The 23,738-nt window shown below is 45.9% G+C and overlaps 1 protein-coding gene across 3 annotated transcripts in view; it reads left to right on the forward strand.

Annotated features, from left to right (window-relative positions):
- SASH1 (SAM and SH3 domain containing 1) overlaps positions 1-23,738 on the forward strand; it is a 297,134-nt gene that overhangs the window by 154,398 nt on the left and 118,998 nt on the right. For all 3 annotated transcript variants that reach the window (XM_045844033.1, XM_045844032.1, XM_045844034.1), the window contains exon 2: positions 15,382-15,510. In XM_045844033.1, the coding sequence (XP_045699989.1) occupies positions 15,382-15,510 (129 nt within the window). The remainder of the gene's footprint in view (positions 1-15,381; positions 15,511-23,738) is intronic.

A 23,738-nucleotide genomic window follows, 5' to 3' on the forward strand; every position in this document is an offset into this window, starting at 1 on the left:
GGTGTGTGAGGAAGGGTGTTTCTGGGTCACGGGGAGTTTCCCAGGGCAGTGGGCGGGCTGGTCTCTCCCTGGCTTTGGAAAGAAGCTGCCCAGTTGGTGTCGCATGATTGAAAGGCCCTCGGCAGCATCCAGGGAATAGGGGACAGACAGGTGTCCCTTCAGCTCCTGGCTGCTCCTTCCCGGAAAGGGAATGTGCGTGTTTTGTGGCCACAGCATCGCCCTGGAATTTGCCCTTACCACACCCACACCAGTGGCACCCGGTGTGGCTTCCCGCTGGTCTCCCTGATGGCAGCTGAGTGCGGAGCACTCGGCCAGGTGAGTTCCCAGCACAGTCAGTGCCTTTTCCTATGTCTGCCTTTGTTTCAAAACACTTACTTGCTTTTTCTGCCTGGATGTGAGAACATTGTGAGACTTCACTGACCTTAAGTCCATTGCACCAAGGAACTTGCCCTTTAATTTTCTTGGTACAAGAAACTTACGTGGGATTCCAACAAGATCTGTGACCCTCGACATGTTAAGAATTATCTGTTCAATCCGTGAGGCATCCTCAAACCCGGTTCCATTCTCCGCTGCAGCCCCCTGCCCTGCCTGCCACACCTGTGCACTGACCCCGTCGCTGCCCCAGGGAGCTGTTCCTCTTGAAACAGGCTAGGCTGTCTCCTGACTCAGCGGCATTACATGTGCTGGCTCTTCTGCCTGAAACATTCCTCACCTTCTTGCCCAGTTCTTCCTTTGTCGTTTCTAATGAGGTATTTTGTGTTTGAATGTGCCACTCACTGGTCTGAATTACTGATGCAAGGTTGGTGGAGGCAGGGACAAAGACTGTAAGAGCTCGCCATTACACGTGAAAATGCCAGGTTAGTGGACAGCGTGTCATTGCATGGTAGCCGGATTAATGTTATGGCACCCTCGGGAAGGGGAGAGATCAGCTCTACTGCCTTCCATTTATTGCTTCATTCATTTCTTCGCCCCTTCGTTTGTGCATTGATAGGTAGTTCTCAAGTACTTGCTCCGTGTCGGCTATTTTCTGATAGCGTTAGGTGTTCAGCTTGCAAAAATGAGTAAGACCCAGCTCCAACTTTCAAGGACTTGAAAGTTTCCCGGGGACAACCACTATGTAAATAAGTAAAAGCCACTTCTTAAAAAATGTCTTAAAGTAGAAAATTTCAAATACTGCAAAAGTGGCAAAGACTATTTTCAAGAACCCCCGTGTCCCAGCACCACGGCTATCAATCATGGTCAGTCCTGTCTCGTCTGTACCTGCACCCACTCCTCTCCCCTCCCCTCATGGCATCGAAGCAAGGGGAAGACACCGGGTCATTCATGTGCGTGGGGAATGCACGAGTAACAGTGATGTTGTGGGAAGGTTAGCTGCTGCACAGAGTAAAGTTGTGAAGGATGGGCTGCTGTCTGCAGGTCAATAGGGTGAAATGGGTGTGTTCCCGGCAAAAGAAACAGCACGGGGGAGTGGGGACGCTGTAGCGCTCGCCGCACTGAGTAGCTTGGTTTCTCCCAAACTGGTGCAAAACTGGAGAAGTGGAGCCATGGCAGAGAGTCCAGAAAGGCCAACAGAGTAAAGATGAAAAGGCTCTTGAGGTTGCAGGCAACAGACCGACTTTGGGAGACATTTCCAGCTTCCAAGATTTATACTTTGAAAGTAGCAGTGGGCATGGGGTATAGAGCAGGTTATAAATGACATGGGATGGGAGAAAGGGGGACTAGGTGGGAAGCTTTGTCGGTGGCTTGAAACACTGCTGGGATTAGGATGGCCAGTGTTCTGGTACATTTGAGCCGTTGAGAAGTGTTGGAGAAGAAATGTTATAAGAACACAGACTTAGTTATGACACATTATATAATAAGTCAGATTTAACTGCCCTCTTACTTTGGGGATGAGTGAATGGCTCCTGAGAGTCTGGCATGGTTGAAACTGGTTGATAGTAATCTCTGGAATACTGGAATCCGGAATAAAAGTTTGGTGGGGATGGAGAGTTCAGACTGAACGTCTGGGAAGAGTAGGCACACACATTTGTATGCAGCTAACGAGGTGCAGAAAGAGTCTCAAGAAGTATCTAAGTGTAAGTTCTGGGCATCCAACTTTTCCAGGGCTGGGCCATGTGAGTAGCATCTTAAGCTTTGTAAGTCATGTGCATTTTTTTGGTGACCCTGTCTAAGAGTTACCTGCCAGTTCTTAAAAACGTGGGGTTTTGGCAGCGTCACCAAGAAAGAGTTCAGTCAGCACTAGTTCTGCAACAGTGAGTAGTTACAAGCGTGATGCCCGTTGTCAGTTTTGATCACGACATCAAGAGTTTCACATCGCGGTTAGCGGTCACCCTGCTCCCAGGAGGGTCCGAGGAGCTCAGCCAGAGGCCTTCCAGTCTGACTCCACGCGCTTTCACTCCGCCAGACCGTGCTCAAGCCGTGCTACAGAATATAATTTCCGTGAGACCCAGTAAACTCAGGCTGTACAGGCTCTACCCCATAACCAGGAATTTCGGGATTGTTCTGAGATGGATATGTTCATCTCCAAATGTCTAATATTATGGATCACTTTTTCCCCAACATCTTTCTCACATCTTTATTGGCCAGATGTTTGGGAAGGTCCATACACTCATGACCGTGTGCCAAAGTCACAGGAAGTGCAGTGTGTGACTCATACTCGTCAGGATCGCTGAATCGGGTCTGAAATTGCGACTTCACTCCCACCCAACTAGCTCATTCTGCTGTTTCTTCCAAATCTGTGATTCTATTAAGCTCAGGACATTTTAGAAACGAGTTATGATTTCAGACTGAAATTGCCAGCTGCTAAATCCACACGTCCATTTCGAGTATGAATTTGGACTTGAACTTTTTAGAACAAATGGTCAACGTTCCAGTCTTTAGCCTGGATTTTCAAGTTCTGAGGGCTCCTGTGAAATGTTCTTTGGAGACACTGATAGACCAGCCGATTGGATCTTTCAGAGCCTTTACTTCCAAAAAGAACTTACACTAAGCACCCAGTTTAGTAAGTCTCTTCAACAAGTTTTTATGACTTAACCCTATAACTGAATTAAAATGAGCTACAGCCCATACTGTGCTTTTCTGTCCAGTAATAATAAGTGTTCATGTCTCCTGATTTTACATTGGATATATAGCACCTAGCTCAGCATCTGGAATGTCATATGTGTTCAGTACATATTACTTTGTTACTAATGTAATATTCCATTAGCTGTTGATGATTGAAGAGCCTGCTTTTGTAGCCTGGATCACTTTCTCCGTCATCCCTGCCAATCAGCGTGAGTGAGAGGTGCCGGCCCGCACTTCCCTGGCCGAGGTCAATTTCATTCCATTGATTGTGGTGACTCCTCTCCAGGGCTGTATACTGAGTGTGTTCATATTTAGGCCAGGCTTTTCAAATTTCTTCAATTTTGGTAATGACATTTTTGGTTTTTAAAAAATCGCAACCTTTTCATATCCTAGGGTCAAGCAGGCTGGCCTGGGCTTGAGGGAGGAAGAAGAGAAGGAAAAAATGCTTCTGCTGTGACTTTAAATATATCCAAACATGGATGTTTCCCCAGGAGAATAGGGAATACAGGGAGAGAAGAATTCAGGGAGAGCCTTGGGGGGGAGGCATCTGCATTTAGGGGTGACTGTGGATGGGGTGGCAATATTTCCAAGGGCAGGGGACTTTAGCTGAGACTCCAAGGTGGGAGGACCCCAGAGTGCTGCCTGGGGGACAGACGCCGTTAGTGACTTTTAAACGTTCCACGGGTTTGCTGGAAGATGATTTTCCATCGGGTGGTCAGGTATAGTTATTACACGCGTGCATAATCAGAACAGGTATCGTAGGAAACAGTACAGTTGGACCCTGACGGATGATGGCTCAACTTACGATTTTCCAACTTCACGGTGGTGCAAAAGGGCTGCGCATTCAGAGAAACTGCACTTAGAGTTTTGAGTTTCCATCTTTCCTGGGCTAGTGATAGGGGGTTTGATGCTCTCGTGAGGCCGGGCAGTGGCTGGGAGCCACGGCTCCCCTCAGGCACATGGCATCAAGGGTGAATGGTGCATACTCTACATCACACTGTATTGTTGGTGTTTCTGGATGTTGTGTTTTGTCTTTTTGCATCCCATCATGTCTGCAAAATGTTCACCCGTGTCCTGCTTCTAGAAAAGAGGCAGGCAGTTATACTAACATGAAACTCAAGATAATCGCCCAACTAACTGTAGGCTGATGCAAACATTCTGAGCAGGCTTTAGGTAGGACAGGCTAAGCTGTGATGTTGGTAGATTAGATGCTTTCAATGCATCTTTTCCTTTTTTAAAAAAAATATTTTATTGGTTTTGCTATTACTGTTGTCCCAATTTTCCCCCCTTTGCCTCCCTTCTCCCAGCCCCTCCCGCACCCTCAGGCAATCCCCTCACAATTGTTCATGTCCATGGGTCATGCATGTATGTTCTTTGGCTGCTCTGTTTCCTGTGCTGTACTTTATATCCCCGTGCCTATTTCTGTAACTACCTATTTGTACTTCCAAGTCCCTTCACTGTTTTCACCCATCCTCCCAACCCCCTCCCTTATGGCACCCATCGAAATGTTCTCTGTATCTATAATTCTGTTTCCGTTCTGCTTCTTTGTTCATTGTTTTTTAGATCCAGTTGTTGTTAGACATGCATGGATTGCCATTTTATTGTTCACATTTTCAATCATACTCTTTTTCTTTTTTCTCTAAGATTTTACTTATTTACTTTTAGAGAGAGGGGAAGGGAGGGAGAAAGAGAGGGAGAGAAACATCAGTGCTTGAGAGATACAGTGATCGGTTGCCTCTCACATACCTCCAATTGAAGACCCCGCCCACAACCCGGGCATGTTCCCTGACTGGGGATTGAACCAGTAACCTTCCGGTTTGCAGGCCAGTGCTCAATTGACTGAGCCATACCCACCAGGGCTGATCATCTTATTTTTCTTATATAAGTCCCTTTTTGATTGTGGTCAAAAAAGTTATAGCATAGGTCTTGTGTATCTGAGAGATACTTTCATTACTGTATATGCTGAAATGTAAAAAAATCATTAAAAACCCTACAGGTTTGCATTTATTATATTCATATAATAAAATACATGATTTTTATTTATTTTCAGTTACAATCTAGAAATTAAACAATGAAATAAAGCCATAAAGAATAAAAATTTTTCTTCTACAATACAGAAACATGGAATATTGCTCGAAAAATACAACCAAAAATGTCTTTAACATTAATTAATAAAAATCTTCAATAGTTGGCTGTGCAAACCTTTGTAACAATCATCACAAATAGTATTGCTATGTTCAAGGCATAAATGCTTTTCACAACACTTGTAAAAATATTTTGATAAGCGGTATCTCTCGGGTGCAATTTACTATTTGATATCACACACCCTTACGAAACGCGTGTTATAACCAAACTGACAGCTAAAACGTTATGGCTTAACATTAATCATGTACAAACATGCAGCTAGTCATGACCTTGAAACTATGCATCCGATATGTGTAACAATGTTTAAGAAAACTGTTTGTGTCTCTTCGATCAGCTGTGACCTCCGCAGGGTTAGCATTTCATATTGATACTGGCTTGGCCTGGTGATGATGAACTCTTTCAGCTTTTTCTTGTCTGGGAAGCTCTTTAGCTGCTCTTCCATTCTAAATGATAGCTTTATGGGTAGAGTGATCTAGATTGTAATTCCTTCCTTTTCATTACTCCTAATATTTCTTGCCAATCCCTTCTAGCCTGCAAAGTTTCTGTTGAGAAATCAGCTGATAGTCTTTTGGGGGCTCCCTTCTAGGTAACTGCCTCATTTCTCTTGCTACTTTTAAGACTCTCTTTGTCTTTAAACTTTGGCATTTTAATTATGATGTGTCTTGGGGTGGGCATTTTGGGGTTCATCTTGTTTGGACTTTCTGTGCTCTGGATTTGTATGTCTGTTTCCTTTACCAAGTTAGGAAAGTTTTTTGTTTGTTTTTTTTCCAAATAGGTTTCCAGTTTCTTGCTCTCTCTCTTCTCCTGCCAGCATCCCTATGATGCAAATGTTGTTATGCTTGAAGTTGTCCCTTCAAGGGTCCTTATACTATCCTCATTTTTTAGATTCCTTTTTCTTCTTGCTGTTTTGATTGGTTGTTTTTCGCTTGTTATATTCCAAATTGCTGATGTGATTCTTGGCTTCTTTCAATCTATTGTTGATTCCCTATAAATTATTCTTTATTTTAGTTAGTGTATCCTTCGTTTCTGACTGAATTTTTTTTATGCTGTTGAGATCCTCACTAAGTTCCTTGAGCAAACTTATAACCAAGGTTTTGAACTCTGCATCTGGTAGATCGCTTGTCTCCATTTTGTTTAGTTTTTTTTTTTCTGGAGTTTTGTTCTTTTCTTTCATTTAGGCTGTGTTTCTTTGTCTCTCCATTTTGGCAGCCTCCCTGTGTTTGTTTCTTTGTATTAGCTAGAGCTGCCATGTCTCCCAGGCTTGGTAGAATGGCCTCATACAGTATGTATACTGTAGGGTCCAGTAGCACAGCCTCATCTATCCCCCAAGCTGCGTACTCGAGGCGTGCCCACTGTGTGGGCTGTGCACACTCTTCTGTGGTCGTTGAGCCTTGATTGCTGTTGGCACATCCAAGACCACCCTCCACCTGTGTTCCATCCAGGGTCACAGAGCACAAGCTACAAAGTGATCTGCAGGTGGCTGCTACTTGTGCTGGGCTTGGAGGTGCCCAGGAGAGGCCAAGCTGTGAACCAAGGCTGATGGCTGCTGGTGCCCAGCCTGGGGCAGTGTAGCAAGAGGTATGGGGCTAGCTGAAGCCAGATTCAGCTTGTTTGAGAGAATTTAGGAATATCTGAAGCATGGGCCGAGGCAAGTCATTCAAATTCATTTATATGAAAAAGCCACTGTAAACAGCTTGGGCGTGTCGGAAAGCTGGGCGAGGCAGGGCTACAGGGAATCACCAGGGTGGGGCACAGAGTGTGAGCCAGGTTGATGGAGTCTCAGATACGGAGCCTGCCTGCCGGCTCTGTGTGTCTGTCGGGGGAGGGCTTGGAACGGAACAGTGGCCTTTGTCAGCACTTCTGTTTGGGAGAAAGCTGCCCCCCACCCCCAGTTCTTGCCCTGATGCCAGGAAATTCAGTTCCACCCGTATGTCTCTGGTGCCTTTCACTCTGCTGCCCCCATGCCGGAGCTCAGAGGGAGTGAGTCTGAGGAAGTCTGTGCACGGGCCCTTTAAGAGGATCTGCCAGGTGGTCCAGCAGTTTCTGTCTTTCATAGCTTCAGTGCCCACTGGTTTTTACAGCCAGGAGTTATGGGAACTTCTCTTCCTGGCACTGGAGCCCTGACAGGGGGCTGGGACCCTTTGCCCCCTGAGATACCCCTCCTGATTTTTATCCACCACACCAGGGTATGGGGCCAGCCTGTTTCGTGTCTCCACCCCTCCTACCAGTCTTGATGTAGTTTCTTCTGTAATTCCATAGTTGTAGGGCTTCCAGGCAGCTTGATTTCTGATGGTTCTGAATGGTTGTTCTGCAGTTTAGTTGTAATTTTGATGTGGTTGTGCGAGGAGGTGAGACTTGTTTACCTATACTGCCATCTTGACCGGAAGTCCTCGATGCATTTTTGACTTAAATTTGTAAACTTACAATAGGTTTACTGAAACATAACCCCACTGTAAGTAGAGCAGCATCTGCACCCTTTCTTTTGGGGATATATACCACCACCAATTTCTGTTCTGTTCATGCTGTTCTGTGCTGTGCAATGTTATTTAAATAAATAGTGTTCTTAAATGTCTAAATTCGGACTCTGGTGGCTTAGTTTTGCATCAACCTATAAGCCAGAAATGAATCAGCAGTGGCCTTATATCTTACACTCTGAGGTTGCTGGACAGTGTTCAGGACTGTGGCGGTCCAGGACTGTGGTGTCACTGATCTGCTAGCTTCCCTCCTTAGTGTGAGGCCGTGTCCAGACCCACAGTGAGTCCCAGTCCTGCCAGCTCACCTTCGTCTTCCGGGGAGTCCTGACCCCTGTGTGCTCGGTCTGTTGGGAGGAGCTCATGTGTCTCTTCTAGGTCACTCCTACCATCAAGGCTTTAAGAGCTGATGAGAAACCGATGGGAATTCCATGTGTCCTCATGGTCCCAGTGTTCTCATGGGCTCTGTTTTGTTCATGCTTTTTCACGTCCAGCTTCTGTTACAACTATCAGCCTGGCCAATGCACAGTGACTTCGACTCAGTACTAGACATAGAGGCGCAGCCTGTACAGACTGTCTCACCAACTGCTGGTTACCCATAGCATTGGTGCTGCCCTGGCCTGACCGTGACCCATGTCATCCTGATAAGTTATGATCTGCAGGGTGAATACCACTGCGGTTGCTTGTCTGTTTAAGAATACAAAAAAACGTAGACCTTTGTAGTTGTACTTGTTTTTTTATCTCATTTAAAATGCCTATGTTTGTGTGTATTTTTAAATTGTTGTACTAGTTATAAATAGACATAGTTTGCATTAATAAATGCTTATATTTGTAAGTAGATATAATCCATTCCTAAATAATTGTACTATATTGAGAGTCCCTACTCCAAATTTTTCTGGTGTTTTTTCCCCAGACCTCTGAAGGCCACTGCCTTAGAAGCAGTTGCCGAGGGAGTGCTGGGAAGGAGGGGGTGGTCAGTATTGCCTGATGGGAGACCCTTCCTTCATCCGGAATGGGTTTCAGTTAACTGGAGACCAGGGGTACACGGTAGTGGGGGCGTGAGCACCAAGATCATGTTTGCCAAAGTGATCATTAGACATAAGCTTCGGCAAGTTCTGGGTGTTTTTGGAGAGAAGGGAGTGGATAGTGTGAATTCAGCTGCCCTCCATCCACCTACCAAGTGGGAGTGCCCCCAGGGCCCTCCCTCGCTACTGCTGTGACCTAATGTGTCCCGTTAGAATATGTTTTTGGTTGTTATGTGTTAAAAACTCTTTCTCTGAGACAAACTGTATTCGAGCTCAAACCATCTGCAGAAATGCTGTGAGTGATATGAAAAATATCTGAGGTCAATTATTATAGATTCAGTGACTTTCTCCAGAATGATGTGGCCAGAGCTTATCACCTCAAAATCTTTAAACAAGCTGATTAAGAATGAAACCATGCCGTGAAGTTGGTTGAGAAATCAGTTAGGTTTCACTGTCTTGTATGTATTGATTTCTTTTAGTGGATTTAGCTTGTAGGAGACTTAAATATTTATTTGTCTCTATCCCTCTCCAAAACAACACTAAGCAATGTAAAGATCACATATAATTTACGTTACATCGGATATACCCTGTATGTACTATTATTATGGACAGAAGAGGTAGACACACTAAATAAGTCAGCCAAGAGTCTGTTCTCCCTCTCCTTCTCAACTTTGGGCATTCAGAGCAACACACTGAATTTTCCCTTGAGGCTGTGTTTGTATACCTACTTGAAATAGCAGGACCACAAGCTTATTTGCATTGATTTGCATATAATCTGCATACAGCAGTACATATTTCATGGTGTCTTCAGAGGTTTTTTTTTTTTTTTCTCTCTTTTTTTTCCCACGGAAGCCTGTGAAGATACCCTAAACCAAAAATGACATCTGGGAAAAGAAGAAACAAAAAAAACAAAAGTAATGACAGAAATGCTGTTTCCTTAGTGCTTTTAGTTTTCACATTTAAGTGAGACAGAAGTCTCCTGGGATATAAATATTAGAAACATTGTTAAATCAGTTGTTGAGAGAACAGTGTTTCTTTTCTCCTTAATTGCAACAGCAGACACCCCCTGTGCCCAGTCTCAATTGTTTGGCACAATATCCCTTATCTCTATTTTTACACTATTGTGTGAAAGATGGGTGTTTCGTGTAAATGTGCACTGTGGCTTCATGGGAAGATTGCACAGGTTTCTCTTCCATTGAGCCGACGCTGGTTATGGGACCGTAGACTTAAGTCACGTCTGTACCACTGAAGGGGATGGCCACATGGCAAGATGCTGTGACCCAGTTCTGTAATGAGAAAAAAGAAGAGAACTTGAATTTGCATGCCTCTCTCCTTCTCGAAGACAGGGTTGGGGGAATTCTTGTAAAATGATAACGTGACACAAAGTTTCACAATTTACTTTCAAAAAGTTATTTTGAGGAAATAAAGTTTTCCCGTTCCTAAACTTGATCTTGCATTGCCTCAGCCTCTAGTGCATGAGAACCAAAGAAGAAGCGGAACAAACTAGGCAAGTAGTGAACTCCAGAGCAGAAAATGTGAAAGGAAAAAAAAAGATCAAAAAGGAGTTTGTTTCAGTGTTTTAATCATTGCATTTATAATAATAAATTAGAGATGATTTAGAGTCACTATAGTTAGATGTTTATTTTGTAACATCCACACCTCCAGATATTATCATTGTAGGGTGTTGAGTCACACATGAGCTTCATAATCTAAAAAGAAAGATGGGTACTAGGTGTGGTGCTATGAAATACAGCTGCATTATTTACATTCCCTACAGACTAGTGTTGCAAACATTTTTCGTGGAAGTAAATATTTTTACTGAATAGGTCTGCACTGTCTCAAGCAAGAACACGTTGGGCAGACATGATGCAGAGGTTTTCAGATGGTCCCAAAGCAGCATGGGTGGAAAGGCCTGCCTTTCGATGGCAGGCAAGACCTCCTTTTTATTTTTATTTTATTTCTTAAAAGATTTTATTTATTTCTGAAGAGAGTGGAAAGGAAGGAGAAAGAGAGGGAAAGAAACACCAGTGTGTGGTTGCCTCTTGTTAAGTCCCCTACTGGGCACTTGGCCAACATCCCAGGCATGGGCCCTGACTGGGAATCGAACCGGCGAACCTTTGGTTCACAGGCCAGCACTCAATCCATGGAGCTACACCAGCCAGGGCAAGACCTACTTTTTAAAGACATACTTCTAAAAATACTCTTGCCCTTGTCGGCTTTGAAATCATCAAGACTGATGGAAGTGCGCACTTTGGGGACTTCGTGCACATCTGGAAGGCAGTTTGGGGAAACACAGAGACCACTGAGCCACCCTGTTCCAAACTGTCCGTTGCTGAGCGCCAAGTGCGGAGTGCATGTCGCAGCATGAGGCAGGGTGCAAGACGTTTGCTGTCTTTGGCCTGAGTTAGTTCAGCAGCTGCTTTCTCCCTCATGCGCAATGGATATATGTGTGAGGCCCCCGATTACTAGAAAGTTTCCAGTGATTGGGAGTGAGGGCTGGGGAATTAAACTTTGTCACTAGTAGGAGAAAAAGTTTGGTTAAGAGCTTTCGGAAACTTTGGAACCGAAGTGAACAGTTGGTTTTGAAGGTGTTGCTAGGATTATGAGAAAAAGAGAGAAAAGGGGGAAAAAGTAAGTGGAACAAAGCCATATAAATAAATTGTTGAAGGTTTTTTTTTGGAGTGGCCTTGATTGAGCTGAGAAAACAGTGGGCTGTGGTAAGTTGTACAGCTCATGAAAAGGCTGGTGATTTTTGTGAGAAGCAGGAATTCCAGATTGAAGTGTTGCATGGCTTGGACACTGCTTCTTAGTACCTCTGTCAATGAGACATGGAGATGATTGATAGATAAATAGATAGATAGATAGATGATAGATAGATAGATAGATAGATAGATAGATAGATAGATAGATAGATAGATGTTAATTTCCATTGTGAACAGATAATAAATACATCCAACAGGTTTACTCAGGCACTTGGGCATTAAAAGATGTGGATTTCATGTTTGGTCAGAGGTGGCAAGTGTGTTTCATTTCCTGGATGGAAGAAGATGGAAGTTTCTGGATGAGGATCGCATCGTGTTCTCGAGAGACCAAGACCACTCTGGAGAGCCCGGGATCTTCCACGGGCCCAAGTTGTCGTGGGGAGTAGTGGGATCAGGGCAAAAACTCATAAAAATGGCTTTTCAGATGAAGTTGCTGAACGACCTGTCCCCCCACTCCACATTCTGACACCCCCACCCCCTCCCCAAAGTGAGCTCCTTGGTCTTTCTCAGTCTGTGGGGGGGAGTGAGCTCAGAACACGAGGCTCTGGGAGAACAGGCAGGCTGGTGAGGGCTTTATTGCTATGAAATGCAAGCAAACATCGTAGGTTAACAGGATGCAGATGCCCAGACCAGCGGTAGCCCGGTTGCCTGTGTCCCCACACTGTCCAGGTGCTTCCCCTCTGGCCTCGCGCCCTGGCCTCAGCGGGCATCTGTCTCCCGTCATCCTGGCTGGTGGTTGGAACAGGTGCTTCCGAGGGAGTAGCTCAGGTGCCCTCTCTCTTTTCTAAAAATTCATCCAATACCTTCTCCCGGTGCTGGGGTGAGGTGCATGGGTCGGAGAGGGCCTCCTCTGGGGGGAAACCACCACCTTGGGGGCTGCTTGGTCCCCCCAGTCTGCAGACCGCAGCTCCTTCCCCAGCCCCGCTGGACTTGGGGAAGGAGGTGAAGGGCCCTGAGAGCCCAGCGGGTCAGCTCGGGGTTTGTTTTGTAGGATGGAGGATGAAGATGGCAGGGATTATTCTGAGGGGAGAGAGAAAGACCCGATCAGATCTCTGTGTAGCAAGGTCACTTTGGCCAGGTCCATGGCAGACTAGGCAACAAGTGTGGCAGGAGACAGGAAAACCTGTGGGAGGTTGTAGGTGTTTGTTCGGTGGCCCATGTGGCATCTGCTGTTGAGTTGGTTGAGGCGAGTCAGGGCAAAGCTTAGGATCATAATTTGATTTATCATGCTATATTTCAGCAGCCTCTCCTTAAGACTTTCTGGCCTGGCTCCATCTTTCTCAAGAGTGACTCCTTCCTTGGCATTTTCCTTATTGAAGCCAGTCAAGCAGAAGGCCGGTCGGCTCAGTGCAGATTCCATCTTGACTGATACTGTTTCCTCGTTTACTTGCCAGTAAACCCGGGAAGAGCAGGGTGGCTCCTGCCTCCTCTGCACTGTCCATGCAGCCTACCATCCTGGGGATGTAGGGAGTGACTTTGCCCAGACGCGTTCGGGCACCTCACTGGTCCTGTAGGAGCCCTTCACTCCCTGAGACCTACCCTGGGGACTTGGAGGGAATTCACTCAAATGTAGAAGATTTTACTGGTAGGAAAGGAAGACTGCTTTCTAAGAAATCATTGCTTTCTGTTTCTGTTTTCTGCACTTGGTTCTGTAAAATCAGTGAATGTGGAAGTGGGGACAGCGGCCAGTCCTGACCGGGGCCTGAGGACTCCAGCACAAAGGTGCTTGGAGAACTCTTAAGTACAACTCGATTGTGACTTCAGTGTGCTTTTCAGTATGTTTTGCTCTGTGTGCTGCGCTAACCTTAGTTACGCGAGAAGGCTGGCCAGGGGTATGTAAAATAGAAAGTGTGTGTGCACCTTTCAGGTTGTCTGAAAGTTGTATTTGCTTGGTTGTCTTGGTAAGATTATTTTCTTTGGTTGTCTTGGTAGGGTCACTTACTCATAGCAGAGAAAAGCTGTGTTGGGAGGTGAAAGGGGGCAGGGGAAACCTTTCTCTGAAGGAAGGAAAGAAGGAGGGAGGGAAGGAAGGAAGGAGGGAGAGAGGAGGGGGGAGGGAGGGAGGGAAGGAAGGAAGGATGGAAAGAAAGAAATGGCTTAACTTGCAAATAGATGCAGCATTTCTGTCGTCCTGTGTGTATGTGTTCAGACATGTATTTAGCAATCAGCTCCCCTAAAAGAAGACTCTAGTCTGAAACATCTGTAGTGAATATTATCCGCTAAATGTGTTTTGTGCATTTAGTATGTACCAGGCAGACTCGGAGGGGCTGGGTTCCAAGTGTTTTGTGTGACCTCAGCACTCTGCACTATGAAGTGGGTGCTGTTACTGTTCTGCTGTTGCCAGAGGCCAGGAATGAGCCTCAGGTCGCCGACCCCGAAGTGGCAGCACACTGGCTACGAACTCAGGAGTGCGGGCCCTTTCCTCAGTAAAGAGACAGAGGTGACCCCTCGTGTATTTAGATGGATTTGTAATGTGTACTTTTGCGTCTGTGCTTGGAATGACTCCACTTCTCTCAGGGTCTCGTGGGAGGGGCTGGTTCAGGTATGTCTCAGATGCAGCATCCCAGTGGGTCCCTGTGGTCTCAGGTCCCAGTCAGAATTTCTGGGAGCGGTGTCCTGGAATCTGGGTTTCACAAAAGCTTTGCGGGAGGTTCTCCTGCAGCCGTGGTCCCGACTGGGCTCCAGGGAGCCTTGTACTGACACAGTGCCGTGGCTGAGGGACTTCGCTGGGGCTTTCCTAGCCCTGCTCAGCAGGCAGAGGTGTGAGGTAACTGTGGCTTTGGTACCACATAGTCCCAGGCAGGAGGCCCTGCCCTCCTGGGGCTGTCACTCAGCTGCTTGGAGCTACTGTTTGTCCATCTATGCAGAGGGGATATAGGGCTGTGATGCGCCCACAGGCCTGCAGTGATCATGGAACTCTGTGGATGGCTCGTCGAAACACGAGAAAAACATACACAGAGACAGCCAGGTCCTTCAGGGAAGTAGGGACGGAACGGCCACTCTCTCTAGTGGGGAGCGCCCCGTTTCCATTCCCAAGCAGGTTTTTATTGAGAAAACAGACTTAGTTTGTGGATTCATAGTCTGGCAGAAAAGATCAAAAGAAATAGGTGACTTTCAAAGATGCTGACAGAAACCCAACTGGGATTCTGGGCAAAGTTTGGAGTTTTATCATTTGAAAGGACTACAGGGCTCAAAGGGCTAGTTTTGGTTTCCTGCCTGTGCCTTCAAATTCTAATCTAATAACGTCCTCCAGCAAACAGATCTCACAGGATCTTGCATATTCTATGTCCCAGGCCTGATTACCCCGGGGGTCCACCGTCTCTGGTCTGGGCTGCACTGCCCCTGCTATTTCTGCAGGCCTGAGTTGGGCAGAGGAGACAAAGGCAGCCAGGAGACTTGGATTTTTCACAACTAAGACAAGGACTCAGGCTTTGACAAAGCCGAGGGGGCAGGGGTTGATGTCCATCACCCCTTCATTTCCACAGCCCCGAGTCTCTTCCCTCAGGCCTCCTCATGATCATGCCTGTCTTAGGCGATTCCCTCTGTGGGAAATCTTACCCGTCATTGGCTAACTGATCAAGCCTAGGAGGCCAGGCACAGAACAGGCAGCGTTCATGCCAGGGAAATAAGTTTTGTCTCCTTAGTGGCTCCTGGTCCAGAGGTCTTTCACTCAGCCTAAGTCATGGGGGGTTACATCTTCCTGAGACCAGGCAGGGCGGTCCCCAACAGGGCTGTCCTGAGTATTGGGAGATGTCACGCATGAAGCTTCACCTGGCACATGTTCACCACTTAATGCATATCAGCTATTACTGTACGCGCTGCGGAGAGGGAGGCGACACCATGTGAGGGGTGTGCAGGTGGACTGACCGCCTCTGTTCTTTTCCTGTTTCTTCCTGCCACCCTCCTCCCCCTCAGGACGGCTCCCTGGGCAACATCGATGACCTGGCCCAGCAGTATGCAGACTATTACAACACCTACTTCTCCGACGTGTGCGAAAGGATGGAGGAGCTGCGGAAGCGGCGGGTCTCGCAGGACCTGGACGTGGTGAGTGCGTGGCCCTGGGGCTGTGCCCCTGCCCAGCAGGTGGCCCCTGGCCCTGCACTGGGTCCAACACCCCCTCTTTGGGCCTTCTCGTGGTCTTCACTGTGCTCGGAGCACCCCACTGCAGGCTGCTGAACTACTTTGGGGTAGAACATTCAGATCCCCTCCACCCAGTTCTGCAGATATCAGACTGCATGAATGTTGGCTGGGGCAACAGGATGAAAACTTTGTATTCATTAAAAGACCGGATTTGTTTTTCTTTAACTTAAGAGAAACAGATATCTTAATGTTGGCCATTATATACAGTACTGCCTTTTTATTGACTTTTTAAGCCCAGAGGATGTCGAGTTCTTCCCTCCCTCCCTCCCTCCCTCCCTCCCCCTTCCTCTTCCTCTTTTTCTCCTCCTTCTAGAAACAAAATAAGGTTTCAAGAAGCAAGAAACCATCCCGATCTTCCACCTAGCCATTACCACATGAAATATAGCAGATCTCTGCTTGGTGGTTTTCTGGACATTTTAATATCAGCAATAAAATTCTTGCTTTTTCCCCCTAACATTCTATTGTCGTTCTTCCATGTCATTAAGACCTCTTTGCCATCACCATTGTTTAGGACAACATTCTGTTCTCTCACTCAGGTGTATTGAAATCCGTTTGGCTTGTTTGTAAAGATTTTTGCGTGTGCGAATAGCGGAGCGTTTGAATTTGCATGTGATAAATAGTAACTAAATAGCTTGGGTGTTCTCTGGGTAATCTCTGTGTGTGCTGGTATTTCCATGTCGTGTATTTATTGTAAAGTAGCTTACTGAAACTTCTGCATTATCCATTAAAACTTGCTACACATATGACACTTGAATTCATTTTGGTTCTGTGCTTTTCAAATTGTTTTGTTCCCCTGTGGTCACCTTTAGATCATTTTAGGGACAGGAGGCCGAAGATGAGGTTTAGTGCTCCGTGCCTTCCATCGGGACCACCTCCATTTCGACCATTTTTCATATACTGGGGGACTATGTAGATCTGTTTTAAAATAGGTCTTTGAAATGTGAATCTTTAAAAAAAATGTTTGAAAACTGCTGATTCCATTGAATCCTTGTTTTTAAAAAATGCTTTTTCCTATAGATCTACTTAGACTAGGAATGAAAAAAACAGTAACTAGCAACAGATCATTCTTTTTTAATAAAAGATTTTATCTCTTTTTAGAGAGGGGAAGGAAGGGAGAAAGAGGGAGAGAAACATCACTGTGTGGTTGCCTCTCGCACACCCCCTAGTGGGGACCTGGCCCACAACCCAGGCATGTGCCCTGACTGGGAATCAAATGAGTGACCCTTTGGTTCTCAGGCCGGCACTCAATCCATTGAGCTACGCCAGCCAGGGATGATAATTTTCTTTATTAATAATTCATTTTATATTATAAAGGACCCAACACGTGGTTTAGACTCCACTGCTGTGTATCCTCTAAGTAGATGTGGTCCACTTCCACCTGCGTAGGATGCTGGCCTTCTTCTGCACCTCTGTTTCTTAGCTTGGCTCAGGAGTGACATTATATCATGACTACCAAATAGTCGTTGATTCTCTTAGTTTTTCACTCACTGACTTAGCAGTTGGCAGTGGTGGGAGGTAGTGTAACGGAGTCAGCTGAAGCTCGAGAAGCATCAGTTGGGGGCCGCTGGGAGCCTGACGCCATGGGCCAGGCAGACGTGTGGGCGTCTCTGTTGCCGAGGCCTTCTTTTTCATAACTGTGTCTCGGGCTTGTGCAGAGTGCGGGGTTATTTTACTTCTTTCCATTGTGTGGCAGAAAGACTCCTCTGCTCCATTAAAATTAATTAGGCCCTCCTGATGGTGGCATTGTTAATGAAAAAAAGGCTTTCCTTTTGGCAAGACTGCAGCAGAACCAGTTAAATATTGCCCTGCGTTCTCACATGTTGCAAATTTGACTTTACTTAATAGTCTGGTAGCCTCCTTCGTGGCCTTCTTGGACATCTCACTGTGCAAGGAAATGTTCGCCACAAATTGCTAGGTTATTCTTGATGCAACACTCAGCTGCTCTCCCCAGAATTCTCGCTGGTTAAGAGTTAGGGTTGCCATAATCATCCCGGGGTGTTTGGGAACTTCAGAAGGCAGCTTCTAGGTAGGAAAGGAGGCTTGCCTGGCATTAGGATAAATAACTTCTTCCCATTTAGACAGATGGGCCTAATTTGGTGTGCTCTGTTCCAGAGCTGCAAAAGGCAGGCTGGGGAGGACAAGCACCACATGAGCTTAATTAGTTCTCATCAAAGGTGCAGAATATGGTAATATGGTGGTGGGTAAAATTGATGGGAGCTAATTTGAGCCAGGCTGGAAACTCTGTTCATCCTTTAAACTGTGGTTGGTGGGAAAAATAAGATCCCCAGTCAACACATTCAAGTTCTCTTTCTGTGAGATTGAGGCAAGTTGTAGTGGCAAAGGGGTGGACCCTGGCTGGAGAAGACCAGGTGGGTGCCCCAAGCTACACACGTCACCCCCAGGGCCCAGGGGGCCGGATGCCCTCGTGAGGTGAGACGGTTGTGAGGTCATCACCCAGGCCACGAACACAACACTGGCCATTCACATCAAGATCCCCCTCAAGGTAGTGAGCTGACCACAGATTGAGTCTGATAGGAACGCAGTTTTCTTGGAAAGTTGTAATTTTCAGCCCATAATGCTTCCTTTGCTTGCATTAGATTGTGTCTGTATTTCTGGACTTTGAGTTCTTTCTGCCTTCGGACAAGTAGACACACTTCTTCCCTGCTTGGCTGTTGGAGCAGCGTGGGGTCCAGAGACCTGTAGCTTCCTTCTTTCTTTGTGTGCTAGGAAGCAGCCCCATCGAGGCCGAATGTGAGATTTCTCAGAGAAGAAACAATCCACCAAAACCACTATGAGGAAATGGTATCACTAGGAGCCTAAAGCATTTTATAGGGGAAAAAAAAAGTAGCATTAAGTTTGTTTTATCTGCCGCATAAAAAGTCATTTAGAAGCAACCTCCAGGACAAGAGTGTTTGGGGAGATGGGTTAAATTGGTTTTATGACTTTTTTTTTTAGGGATTGAAAGACTATCCTTTAGACAAAATAGATACTTAAATATTTGTGTTTTGGCTTTTAAAAAAAGTCCAAAAATGCATTGTCCTTAAGAGCTAATTACATGTCAACTGGAGAACAAACCAACCAAAAAGACAGCCCGCCCACAGAGATGCTTGACTTAACCCTGAAAAATTGAAGGTTTTGATAATGATGTTAGTGATTAACGTTCTGGACTGGACAGCAAGCTGGTTTTCCCATACCCCAGCTCCCAGCTCCCGACTGGAATCAAGCACTTATCTTGAAAAAGGGTCTTCGGGGCCGTGGAGTTTAGATGGCGGCAACAGAGTACAGATGGGTGAAAATTCGACAGTGTAAACAGGAATTATGATTTAAATTGAGGACCGTGGTGAGAGTTTTTATTTAGCACCAAATGGGCCCTCAAGGCACGGTGTGCTTGGACGGCAGCCGTGGCCTCTGCTGGGGATGAGATCATTAGTGCTTGTGAACAGCGGGGAAGCTGCCCGTAATTCCACGTATTTGGCACGTGCCTAAGCTTCGCGTGTGTTTTTGGCTGGGAGAAGCCGCATTTGGAAATGGCAGCAGCTTTTCAAGTCCATAATGGGCCCTTCTCTAGTGATGCAAAGTCTGACATCTGTCAAAGTGACGCCGTGGCCAGGAAAGGGACACACACACGGTGGCCTCTTGTCACTGGCCATACCAGTGTCCTCAGCATCCTTGAGGGTGACTCTGCCCAAGTTTAAGCGGTTGTAGGTGTGACGCGGCCCTAGTGGAGAGGCCCCCCCACCCCTCACGGGACCCTGTGACGACTGCCGTGGGCTCTGTATCACACCTTTGTCACTTCTGTGTGCGGGGGCGCCAGGAAATGGGAGTCCAGGTGGAGACCCACCCAGGTGTCTAAGGACCGGGAATGTAAAGGAGAATATTGTCAGTCAGCACGGTGAGATGTGATACCAGGGCCATCGCTGATGGTGTTGGGGCGATTCTGGGGTATAATTATGGTTTCTTGTAATTTTCATAATGTAACCTTTCCAGAGAGCACCCTGGACTAAGAGGCATATGAGAGTGGTGCCTGTCATGACCAGTGGGGATTCTTGGGCTTCTTCAGACACTGCCGCTCCCACCCCGGCCCAAGCCGGAGGAGTCCTAGGCTCTGAGCTTATTGCGGCGGCCGGGGGGTGGGAACCACGGCTGGAAAGCAGCGTGGTGTCCAACGGGCTTGTGTTCAAATCCTGCTTTACTTAGCTGGCAAGTTGTGGAACCCCTCTAAGCCCCAGTTTCCCCCTCTATAAGTGGCGCTAAAAGGACCACAGAGCAGTTCTGAGGAATAAATGAGGAAACTATTATAGAGTACCAGGTGCATCACTGTACGAGACCTATAATTGTTCATTTCTTTTTCTTCTGTGTCTAGTTCAGAAACTTCAAGGGGGTCTGTTATTTGTCAATATTTAGCAACATTAATTTGTTGGTATTTATCAATGTTAATTAGCTGATAATAATGGATATCAGCTACCTAATATCAACACAGTAATTTGCTAATATTAATATCTGCTACTGTTGATATTAATTAGCTAATATTAATTTGTTAATATTAATAATATTCATCTTTATTCATGTGAGTGTAGAGTTTGTTGTTTTTTTTTTTTTTTGGTAGAGCTTTTATTTTGGGAAGTTTCAAACATCTCTGAAGAGCAAAATATGTAGTGCTTCCTGTGCCTCTTACCCGGCTTCTACAATTACCAGCATTGTGTCATTCTCATTTCACCTTCATCCCTCATGCCCACTCGATTATTTTTGAGAACTTTGTCTTTTGCGAGGCCCAGTTTGCATATTGAAATGCATAAGCCTTAGCTCTGTGCCCGTGGCCAGTGGACACATCCGCACGGCCCGCACCGCAGTGCAGTGTAGCGCGTAGCGGCCGCCCTGCAGAGGGCGTGGTCTGCGTCCTGGTTGGAGGCCGGGGTTTCGCCAGTCTCTTGGTCATATTCCGCCATAGGCAACAATGCGTGATACTTAACAGGTGCTCCATAAGTTCAAATTCATGTATCTGAAGTTCATGTATGCATGTGATTATATAAGAATATTTAATGACTCCTGAGCCTGTGTCTGACACTTTGCCCTTCCGGACACACAGATAAAGATGTTTTCTGTATTCACAAAGAGGTCACAATTTAGGGGGATAAACAGGCTATTAAATGCTGTGCAGGAATACAGAAGAGAACCCCTGACCCAGTTTAGGAAAATCAAAGAAGGCTTCCTGAAGGAGGTGATACCCAGGTGCATTTATAAGATTAACCTGGTGGCGGGTGGGGTGAGGACAGTGCAGAATAGTTTAAGGCAGAAGTCACAGTCTGTGAAAAGGTCAAAAATTGACAGAAAATGTAGCCTTTATCACCCATTATTGACAGGTTTACTGTGGCTGGAATCTAAGGTATAAATGATGTGCTGAAAAAAGTTACATGCTCTTCCTGCACAGGTCCTTGGATTATTAATTTTAACAATAGGATGTTTTGATTCATCACTATTCCTAAGACAAAACAAAAATGATTGCCGTTTGCTCCGGTTGACCTGCTGGGCCGAGGTGAACTTGTGCTTTCATGAGCTGTGCAAACACAGTGCAGTCTCTCCGTGGGGGTTTTGTTTTGGTTTTTGAGCATTCCTTTGTTATTTGCTACAGTAAGCAATACATGTGGAAGACGGGCTTCCTCTACCTTTGAGCTTCTTGAATTTTCCAGCAAAGAGGGTGGGAGAGCAAGGTCGCCCCCACCTTGGCACACAGGTGAACGGTGTTCCTAGGAAATGCTGGCCTGCTAGAGGCCCACAGGTGCTGAGGAAGCGAACTCCCCGAATTCTTACTCTCATGGTCCCCAGGATAAGAATGTGACCTGTGTTGCAGATTGTCCCGTGTTTAAATATTTAACTGCTGAAGCCCATTTGTTGCTATGAAGGGCATTTGTTTTTGTTTTCATTTCATTTTGTCTGAACTGACACTATTCGCTAGCTTTGGGCTACTGTTGAGTTGCAGATTGCAATCAGAAACAGTGGGCATTAGCTGGTGAGTCTGAACTGGATTCTGCTGTGGGATTCACGCACTTGATGTCAAAATACACTGAGGCATTATGTCTTAAGCCAGATGGTAATACAGTTCTCCGCTCTGGCTCCTCTCAGACAAAGTCCCGTTTGTAGTCAAATGTCCAGGCCCAATTTAGTCAGCATTTTTGTGCATTGCACCGCGTTAGCATGGACATAAACAGATCCCTTGGCTGCCAGATTTGATCTTGGCATCCTATGCTTTTCATAATTAAGAGAGTTTTTTTAAATTTTACTGACAGTCAATTTAGGCATGCTTCTATCCTCTGAAACTTAAAGAGACCTTTATCGACGGTTTGTACAATGATGGAAAAGAACCGATTAGATGTGTTATGTATGATACAAGAGTCTGCGAGTTGGGAGGTCTTTGTCAGATTTTTCAAATTTGGTTCAGCAATATCAACTCCTTTTTCTGTTTTTGCTCCTGAGCATTTAGAAATGACTGACTTGTGTGTGTGCTGATAAAGCACCATGTTCCTGGGGCATTAAAAACCAAAATAGCATCTTGCTTCAAATACAAATTCTTGCCAGAAAGGAGAAAAACTCTGAGCTTTGTAGTGGTTTTCATTGACATACAACAGAAAGAATTCCTAAGTGTTAATCAAATTGACAGTAACTGGGGAGAAAAGCCAAGGAATTAAAGTAGAAGAGGCCTCCTTGAAGGCAGAGTCTGGGCGTGGCCAGGGCTGGGGAGGGAAAAGCAGTGTCTCTTGTTTTGGAGTTGAATGTGGCCCAGGCCAGGTGCCACTTTGGAACCTCGGGCTATGAAAACCCTGTTACCAAAATGTCTTGCCATCTACATGTTTACAATTTCACAATTACTAAACATTCTTGACGTGGAAGATTACAGTGTGATGGATTTGTGCTAATTGTAGGCTATTTACATATGTTAATTTGTAGTAGATTAGAGGCCTGCGTGGTCTGGACATGAGACAGACACACAATGAAGGAGTATGTTGAACGTTTGCTTATTTTCAGGCCCCGAGAATGGCCTGCTGCATTTCTGCTGCAGTGTCTGCAATGTTACTTGACAGTAACATCAAAGGTCTAACCTTGAGGCCCTTGGTGAAGTCTGAGTAGCCCAGGTCAAGTGGTCCATCTGTTCTTCAAGGGCCAGCTTGGGCATGGCCAGGGTTAGGTGCCTGGAATAGGTTAGGCAGATACCTGCAGGGGACAGACAGGAAGTCACCTGGATCAGTGCTGTAAGCTCTTGCTGGTAGACACAGCTGAATTGGCCTCCTGACCTATGTATACACCCATTTTTAATATATTTATTTATTGCTTGAGGTTATGTTTATTGATTTGAGAGAGAGACATCAGTGAGAGAGAGACATAGATTGGTTGCCTCCCATACAAGCCCTGACCGGGGATCAAACTTGCAATCTAGGTACGTGACCTTGGTGGGAATTGAACTCACAACCTTTTGTTGTATGTAACGATGCTGCAACCAACTGAGCCACCTTGCCAGCGCTGTCGGCCCATATTTTAGCCGCTCCTGACTCCATGTTTTAGATGTATCCTTCGGCACAGCTCTTGTGCACCGAAATGACTAAGGACACAAGGAATTGAGCCCCAGTACACCAAATCCATGGATTGGAGCTTTCTCTGTCCACCTTTTGTTAGTAGATCGGTGTACCCTTTTCAGAAGTAGGTTTTGATTTGGAGCTGCCTTTTTGTTCAAGTTGGAGGTTTGGAGAATTGTATTTTAAATAGAAGAAAGCAAGATGATAAAACAGTGAGCTGATTGGTTTGATACAGTTAGTTCAGTTATTCTTATGCTGGCTTTTCCACCATTCTGTACCTGGTAGGGCCCAAATTAACTCACTCGGTGACTGGGCAAGACCTCTCGCTGACCGCAGAGCGCAGCCACTGTCTTTCCTTCAACGTTTCACTGTGTTACTTAGGGTAGAACATCAGGATCTACCCCCCTCTCCCGCCGACCCTCGAGTTAGAAATGGAGGCTCCATTTATCAACTCCAGCAGTGGCTTGGGAGGTCTGTTCAGGCGCACACCAGCCTCTCCATCTCCAGTTATTCTGAGGCTTGTACATAAGTGCTTGTGAGACTTTCTGCAATTACTTAGAATATGAA

This window comes from Phyllostomus hastatus, unplaced genomic scaffold, assembly GCF_019186645.2.
Source record: "Phyllostomus hastatus isolate PE091 unplaced genomic scaffold, TTU_PhHast_1.1 phas_contig_40, whole genome shotgun sequence".
NCBI classification, from domain to species: domain Eukaryota; kingdom Metazoa; phylum Chordata; class Mammalia; order Chiroptera; family Phyllostomidae; genus Phyllostomus; species Phyllostomus hastatus.